Raw genomic sequence first — 9178 nt, 5'->3', positions numbered from 1 at the left:
TATATTTTTTTTTTTTTAACTACAATTGTGTTTTGTTTTGTTTTGTTTTTTGAGAAAGTGTCTTCCTCTCTCAGGCTGGGGTGCAATGGTGTGATCTTGGCTCACTGCAGCCTCCTCCTCCCAGGCTCAAGCCATCCTCCTGCTTCAGCCTCCGGAGTAGCTGAGACTACAGGCACATGCCACTGCACCCAGCTAATTTTTGTAGTTTTTGTAGAGACAGAGTTTTGCCATGTTGCCCAGGCTGGTCCCAAACTCCTGAGCTGAGGTGACCCTCCCGCCTCCACCTCCCAAAGTGCTGGGATTATAGGCATGAGCCACTGTGTCTGGCCTTATTTTACCACAGTTTTTTTTTTTTTTTAAACCCTGCCAAACTGTTTTCCAAAGTGGTGTGCCATTTTACATTTCCAGCAACAGCGTATGAGAGTTCCAGTTATTCCCCATCCTCATCAACACTTAGTACAATAAGTCTTTTTAATTGTAGTCATTCTAATTGATGAGTAACATCTCATTGTGGTTTTAACTTGCATTTCCCTGATGCATAATAATGTTGAATATAAAGCATGTGCTTATTTGTTCTTGGTATATCTTCTTTGATGAAGCATCTGTTAAAATAAATTGCCCATTTTTGGCCAGGCATGGTGGCTCACGCCTGTAATTCCAGCACTTTGGGAGGCCAAGGCGGGCGGATCATGAGGTCAGGAGATCAAGACCATCCTGGCTAACACGGTGAAACCCCGTCTCTACTAAAAATACAAAAAAATTTAGCCGGGTGTGGTGGCAGGCTCCTGTAGTCCCAGCTACTTGGAAGACTGGGCAGGAGAATAGCGTGAACCTGGGAGGTGGAACTTGCAGGGAGCTGAGGTCACACCACTGCACTCCAGCCTGGGTGACAGAGTGACACCCTGTCTCAATAAATAAATAAATAAATAATTTGCCCATTTGTATAGGGAGCTGTTTTCTTGAGTGTTGAGAGTTCTTTATACCAGTAAGATACAAATCTTACATCAGATACATATTTATGAAAATATTTTCTTCCAGCCTCTAGTTTTTTAATTAACAGTTTCTCTTGAAGAGCAAAATTTAAAATTTTGATGAAATCCAGTTGGTTATGTTTGGTGGTCATATCTAGGAAAGCTTTGCCTAATGCATGGTCACAAGGATTTTCTACACATTGTTTTTATAGTTTTAAGTTTTACATTTAGCTCTGTTCAATTTTGAGTTAATTTTTATATATAGTATGAGATATAGATCAAAGGAGTTTTTTGTTTTGTTTTATTTTTACGTGTGAATATCCAGTTGTTCCAGTATCATTTGTTGAACAGACTTCTTTCTCCAAGGAATTGCTTTTGCATATTTGTCAGTAATCTGCTATTCATGTATGTGTGGATCCATTTCTGGACTCTCCATTCTGTTCCATTTCTTGTCTATCTTAACAGCAGTACAAACTGCCTTGCCTACCATAGCTTTATAATAAATATAGGTCAATAAATCTGTATTTTAGATTTAAGTCTAAATTTCACATTGAGATTAAAATTTAGATTTAATGAATAAATAAAGAAATTTAAATAAGTTTAAATTTCTACTTTATAAATAAATGAATGGGAAAAAGCCATGTTAATCTTCCAACTGTGTTCTACTTTTACAAAGTCATTTTGGTGTACTAGATTCTTAGCACTCTTGTATGAACTTTAAAAACAATTTGTCAATTTCTACCAAAAAAAACAAAACAGAAACCCATGTAGAGTTTTGGATTGGGTATGCTTTAAATCTGTAGCTCAATTTAGGTAGAATTAACATCTTAATGATGTTGAGTCTTTCAAACCATGGATATGGTGTATGCTTCTATTTACTTAGACCTTCTTTAATTTCTCTCTACTAGTAGTGTTCTGTAGTTTTAACTTTTGTACAGGTCTTACTCATCTTTTGGTAAGATTTATTCCTATTCCCTATTTTTGATGCTATTACACATGGTATTATATTTTAATTTTAATTTGATTGTTCATTGCTGATATAGAAAAATATTATTTTGTGTAGTGATCTTATATCTTACAACAAGCTTGTCCAACCCATGGCCTATGGGCCACATGTGGCCCAAGACAGTTTTGAATGTGACCCAACACAAATTTATAAACTTTATTAAAACATGAGACTTTTTTTTCTTTGCAGTTTCTTTTTTTTTTAAGCTCATCAATTATTATTAGTGTTAGTGTATTTTATGTGTGGCCCAAGACAATTCTTCATCCATTGTGGCCTAGGGACACCAAAAGATTGGACACCCCTGTCTTACAATTTTGCTAAACTTATTTATTAGTTTTAGTAGGTTTTTTGCATATTTCATCATATTTTCTATATAAATGATAGTAGAGATGTACTGTTTGTGAATAAAGGCAGTTTCATTTCTTTCTTTCTGATCTGGATGTCTTTTATTTTCTTTTCTTGATTGATTGCACTGGCTAGAAGCTCCAGTACAATGTTGAAATAGAAGTATTGAGAGTGAACCTTCTTGTCTTATTTCTAATCGTAGAGATAAAGCATTCAGTCTTTCACTGTTAAGTCCGATGTTAGCTGTAGGTTTTTCAAAGGTGCCTATCAGATTGAGGAAGTATAATTCTATTCCTACTTTGCTAAGAAGTTTCATCAGGAATAGATATTAGGTATTAGACCTTGTCAAGTGCTTTTTCTATGTTGAGTGAGATGATCATACAGTTTTTCTTTTTTATTAATATTTTGGGCTTTGGTAGTTTATGTCTTTAAAGGAATTTGTTCATCTGTATTGTCAAATTTATGGTATAAAGGTATTCATAATATTCTCTTATTAACCTTTTAATATTTCCAGAATTTGTAGTGATGGCATCTCTCTCTTTTTATTTTGTACAACATGATGTTTTGAAATATGTATATGTTGTGGAATGGCTAAATAAGCTAATTAACATATGTATTACCTTACATATTTATCCCTTTTTATGATCAGAACACTTGAAATCTACTTTCTTAGCAATTTGCAAGGAAACAATACAGTAGTCACCATGTTATACAATAGATCTCTTGAATTTATTCCTCCTCCCACAATCTCTGGTAACCAGCATTCTACTCTCTACTTGTGTGAGTTCAACTTTTGTAGATTGTACATATGAATGAGATCATTCAGTATTTGTCTTTCTGTGCCTGGCTATTTCACTTAACATAATATCTCCAGGTTCATCATGTTGTCACAAATGACAGGATGCCCTTCTTTTTTAAAACTGAGTAGTATTCCGTTGTGTATACATACCACATTTTCTTTATTCATTCATCTGTTGATAGACATTTAGATTGACACCATATCTTGATCATTGTCAATAATGTTGCAATGAACATGGAGTGCAGGTATCTCTTCAATATACTAATACTGTTCTTTGGATATATCACCCAGTAGTGGGATTGCTTGATCATATGGTAGTTCTATTTTCAATTTTTTGAGAAACCTCCTTACTGTGTTCCATAATTTACATTCCCACCAGCAGTGTGCAAGGATTCCCTTTTCTCCACATCTTCACCAACATGTACCTTTCTTTTTTTAACCATAGCCATTTTAACAGGTGTAAGAAGAAATCTCATGGATATAATTTGCATTTATCTAATGATTAACAATCTTGGGCATTTTTTCATACTCCTATTGGGCATTTGTATGTCTTTTGAGAAATACCTATCAGGCCTTTTGATCATTTTTTTTTTTTTTTTTTTTTTTTTTTTTTTTTTTTTGAGATGGAGTCTCGCTCTGTTGTGCAAGCTGGAGTGCAGTGGTGTGATCTTGGCTCACTGCAACCCCCACCTCCCAAGTTCAAGCAATTCTCCTGCATTAGCCTCCCAAGTAGCTGGGACTACAGGCATGTGCCACCATGCCCAGCTACTTTTTTGTGTTTTTAGTAGAGATGGGATTTCACCATGTTAGCCAGGATGGTCTCCATCTCTTGACCTTGTGATCCACTCGCCTTGGCCTCCCAAAATGCTGGGATTACAGGTGTGAGCCACCGTGCCTGGCCAAATTTTTCTTTCTTTGTGTCCTTACTCTATAAGCTTTTTTCTATTTTTAAAATTTTTTATTTTCTTTTTTTACTTTTCAAACTTTTTTGTTAAAACTAAGACACAGGACAGGTGTGGTGGCTCACGCCTGTAATCCCAGCACTTTGGGCAGCCGAGGCGGGCTGATCACCACCTGAGGTCAGGAGTTCGAGAGCAACCTGACCAACATGGAGAAACCCTGTCTCTACTAAAAATACAAAATTAGCTGGGCGTGGTGGCGCATGCCTGTAATCCCAGCTACTTGGGAGGCTGAGGCAGGAGAATCGCTTGAACCTGGGAGGCAGAGGTTGTGGTGAGCCAAGATAGAGCCATTGCTCTATCTCCAGCCTGGGCAACAAGAGTAAAACTCCGTCTCAAAAAAAAAAAAAAAAAAAAAAAAAAAAAAACAGGCCAGGCACAGTGGCTCACGCCGGTTTCTTTGAGAACATTGTAGTGCAAGTCTTCTGGTGATAAATTATTTAAAATTTTGTTTTTGAAAGGTATTTTCACAAGTACAGAATTTAAGGTTGCCAACTTTTTTCTTTCCATACTTGTTTGCTTTTTATTCCTCTAAGAAATCTGTTACCATCTTTATCTTTATTTTTTACATGTAATGTGTCCTTTTTCTCTACTTTTGAGATTTTTGCTTTATCATAGTTTTAAGCAATTTGTTTATGATGTTTTGACTTTATTTGGTATAGTTTTCTTCATGTTTTTTGTGTTTCATGTTCATTGAGCTTCTTGGATCTCTGGCTTTATGCTTTTTCTTAAATTTGGAAAAATATTGGCCGTTATTTCTTCAAATATGTTTTCTGTCCCTCCTCCAATCTGCTTTCCTTTAGGGACTGAAATGACATATATATTAGGCAACTTGAAGTTGTGTTACAGCCCACTGATTTTTTTTCATTTTTGATAATTTTTATTGCTATGTCTACAAATTCATCTTTTCATCTGCAGTTTCTAATCTGCCATTAATCCCACATATTTTCATCTTCACACATAATTTTTCTATCTAGAAGTTCCATTTGGGTCTTTTTTATTTCTTCCATGTCTTTATGTAACTTTTTAAACCTATAGAATACAATTATTATAACTGTTTTAATGTTTTTATTTGCTAACTTAACATCTGTGTCAATTCTGGGTCAGTTTTGATTGATTGATTATTCTCATTATGGGCCATGTTTTCCTGCTTCTTTGGATGCTTGGTAATCTTTGGATGCTAGACTTTGTGAATTTTACCTTGTTAGGTGTTAATTATTTTAGTATTCCTATGAACATCCTTGAGTATTGTCCTCTAGTGCAATCAAGTCACTTGGAAACAGTTTGATCCTTTTAGGTCTTACTTTTTATGATCTGTGTGGTGATCTGAGCAGTGTTCAGTCTACAGCTAATTATCAGCCCTACTGAGATAAAAGACTTCTGAGTATTTATCTAATGCCTCATGAATTAGAAATTTTTTCAGTCTGGTTGGTGGGAACAGGCACCAGCCTTATGTGAGCACAAAACACTGTTCCCTGTAACTTCGTTGAAGGATTCTTTCTCCAGACTTAAGTAATTTCCTTACTCACATGCTAATCAGTATTCTGTCCCTAGACTTGAGGGTGTCCCTCTGCTAATCTCTTGGTTCCTCTGTCTCTGGAGCCTTCTCCTCTTCAGTAATTTGTCCTGTCAGTTCTAGTCACCTTGGTCTCCCCAAATTCTCAACTCTACTTCCTCAACTCAGGTAGTCCACTGGGGTAACTTCTGGGTGCCCTCTCCCTGTGCTGTTTCCTGGAAACTCTCTCAAAGCAATAAACTGGGGAGAGTTATTTTTTCTGTCTCTCAGGAATTGCTCTCTCGTTGCTTGTCTTGTTTCTTGAAACCATTGTTTTATCCTTTGTTCTGTGGGCTGTTTATTTTTTGTTTTGGGTTATTTCAGGCCAGAGGATAAATGTAGTTACTATTACTTCATCTTGGCCAGAGGTAAAAGTTGTAGCAACAGTTATTTGTTTTCTACCTCAGGGTCAGTTGGGCTTCAGCTGATTTAATCTGGGGTCATTGAGAGCTGTTTGGGCTAAGCTAATTTCTACTGGACTTTATATATATATGTACATACAAATACATATGTATGTGCTAAGTTAATTTCTACTGGACTTTATATACGTACATATGTATGTGTATAATACACACATATACACATATACATTTATGTATGTGTGTGTTTATATTACATGTGTATGTATGTGTGTATATGTATGTGTATATATATGTGTGTCCATATACATAAAGAAAGAAGGTTTAATTTAGTTGAAAGTAGAAATCAGCAGGTCAGTAGTAGCCATCATAATCTTGGGATATAATACTACTAATTTCAAAGAAATTATGGTATAGTGTTGAAATGTATATTTCTAAAAATATGTAAATTATCATTTAACATCTTTGTTTTTTATTTTAAAATTAGAAGACAATGTATGTAAAACTATGCAAGAATCACAGGAAACGGAAACCCACATATCCAACCACCTAGATGAAGTTGTTGCTGCTGTTAGCATCACTCATAGAAAGAAGTTCCAAAACAAGCTGCCTCAGACAGCACTATTCCAGCCTCCTCGAGAGAAACTCCATCTCTGTGAAGAGAAAGCAAAGTCTTATTCCAACAGTCACAAAGTAAGGAGACTTTTGTTCCTGTATTTCTACTCTGGGATTTGAGCTATAAGGTATAATCAAGAGAAGTAGAATGTTTTAAATTACATTCCTAATCTCAGCAGTTTGGTACAAGAGAGTATGTAAGACAGTGCCATGAGTGAATGTAGTATCTCTAGGCTCCAAGCACAGCAGCTGGTACAGCCAACAACAAATATTTATTGAGGTCCCACTGTGTGCCAAGTCTAGGCACTGGGATACAACACAAACAAAGCAGATGAAGCTTCTGCTCTCATAGAGCTTATAATTCCTTATAATCTCAGATCTTGTTCTCTGCATGCTTCTTTCCCATTCTTTCCTCAAAAGTTTTACTCATTCACTAACTCATTCAGTAGGCATTTCTCTGTCACCTCTTATGTGTTGGGTCCTGTTCTTCCGTTCATCATAAATACCTATTGTATGCCTAATATGTGCCAGGTGCCATGTAGGTGCCAGGGGCACAGAAGGAAAAGCCACAGTCTTTGTCTTGGAGGGACTCGGGATTTGGTTGGGAAGATAGATGGGGGACTGATAATGGTAGTCAGTTTGATAAGTTCTGTGAGAGCTCGAGTGACATAGATACAAAACAGAAAGGGGTGGGCAGTGAGCCTGGAGGTGGTAGAGGGACAGCAGGTAAGGCACACTTTCTTGAGATGGGAGTTACGTAGACTGCATTGGTAAACAGTGCTTAGGAGTTGGACAGGTGAGGAAGAGGACCAAAATGTTCTGGACAGAGGTGGCAGATGGACAAGAGCCAAACGTCTGAGGGAGTGCAGTCTGTTTGGAGAAATATAAGGAGCTGTCTGGGACTAATGTGTTAGTGACATAGGGCAAGAAATAAAGCTGGATTATGGGCAGGAACTGAGACCCAGAGGGTACTCAAGGTCTAGTGAAAGAGTTTTGATTTTCCCCTGAAGATGATGGAGGATTACCATGAGGTTGTAAGTAGAAGCATGCCATGAGCAGGTTTGATTTTAAGAACAATCACTCCCATAGCTATGAAGGGTATGGACAAAAAAAGAGTAAAACTGGAAGAGGAGCATCAATTAGGAGGATATTTGTAATAATCCTGGCAAGGAATTATGAGGACCTGAACAACACGTGGCAGAGGCAATAGAAATGCTGAGCTCTTTTGAAAGGAATTTAGAAATGCAATCAGTGGGACAGGACTGGATGACCGAGGGGACATAGGGAATGGAGATGTGAGAGTGAGAAAGATGGGGTGTGTAGAATTCCTACCACCCAAGGTCTGAGTCTGCTTGGATGATTGGAGACTTGCCCATGACCTTCATCAGTATAGTGAATACAGGAGAAAGACCAGGATTATAGAGAAAGAGCACAAATTTGGTTTTGAGGTTGTGCTTGTTCATTATGCAACAGATACTCAGTACCTACTATTTGTAGGCTCTAGGCTGGCAGCCTTTCTCAACCAGACTTCTGCAAAAGAATTAAGCCCTCATGCCCAAAGGCATTTAACAAATGTAAAGAATTAACTTATTTTCTGTGTGTCTAGAATGGTATTAAACATGTCATTGTTCTGTGGTTCTGGTGAAGAATCCAGGATACAATGGTGAATAGGACAGACAAGGTGCATACCCTAATGGACCTGAGAGGCAATTGACACTGTAATAATTGACAGATTATTATAGACTGTGATAAGTGCTAAGGAGGACATAGAGTGGCTCTGTCTTGGGTAGGGTGATCAGGGAGGGCCTCCAGGAAGATAAGGTGAGACCTGAGGAAGAGAAGGAACCAGTGTGGAGGAGCTGAGGGAAAAGAGTTCTAGGGAGAGGAAATAGCACACATAAATCTACAAGGTAGGCACAAGCAGGACATATTTGAAGCAAGGAGAAGAAGCTGCAAACTGACATTAAATATAGTGAGAGAGGCTGTCAGTTCACTTAGGGCCTTGCAGGTTTCAAGCTAAGTGCCCTGGAAGGCCTTAAAAATATTTTCCGCGGCCGGGTGCGGTGGCTCACGCCTGTAATCCCAGCACTTTGGGAGGCCGAGACGGGCGGATCACAAGGTCAGGAGATCGAGACCATGGTAAAACCCCGTCTCTACTAAAAATACAAAAAATTAGCCGGGTGCGGTGGCGGGCGCCTGTAGTCCCAGCTACTCAGGAGGCTGAGGCAGGAGAATGGCGTGAACCCGGGAGGCGGAGCTTGCAGTGAGCCGAGATCGCGCCACTGCACTCCAGCCTGGGCGACAGAGCGAGACTCCGTCTCAAAAAAAAAAAAAAAATTTCCGCAAGGTATTAACATGATGTAATTTACTTTTAAAATATCAGGTTTTGGTAATTTTGTATTTTAAAATAATTTCTGACTTACAGAAAAGGCACGAGATTCATTCATTGTTAACATTTACTTTATTGCTGTGTTCTCTGACTCTCATTGTTTTTCTGAACTGAGAGTAAGTTATAGATATTATGGCCCTTTACCCCCAAATTCTTCAGTGTTTATTCCCTAAGAATAAA

General features: G+C 37.8%; 1 protein-coding gene across 8 annotated transcripts in view; it reads left to right on the top strand.

The window, feature by feature from the left end:
• TTC23 (tetratricopeptide repeat domain 23) overlaps positions 1-9178 on the top strand; it is a 131588-nt gene that overhangs the window by 19757 nt on the left and 102653 nt on the right. For 7 of the 8 annotated variants that reach the window (XR_001888158.1, XM_017886918.1, XM_017886915.1 and 4 more), the window contains one exon: positions 6482-6687. Coding sequence is in view for 7 of the 8 variants with exons in the window: in XM_017886918.1 (XP_017742407.1) it covers positions 6502-6687 (186 nt within the window). In the remaining variant the exon portion in view is untranslated. The remainder of the gene's footprint in view (positions 1-6481; positions 6688-9178) is intronic. The other variant, XM_017886914.1, reaches the window with a different exon arrangement.

The sequence above is a fragment of the Rhinopithecus bieti genome, unplaced genomic scaffold (genome assembly GCF_001698545.2).
Source record: "Rhinopithecus bieti isolate Rb0 unplaced genomic scaffold, ASM169854v2 scaffold_15821, whole genome shotgun sequence".
Lineage (NCBI taxonomy): Eukaryota > Metazoa > Chordata > Mammalia > Primates > Cercopithecidae > Rhinopithecus > Rhinopithecus bieti.
The sequence above is the reverse complement of the archived record's forward strand: the minus strand, read 5'-3'. Positions and strand labels throughout refer to the sequence as shown.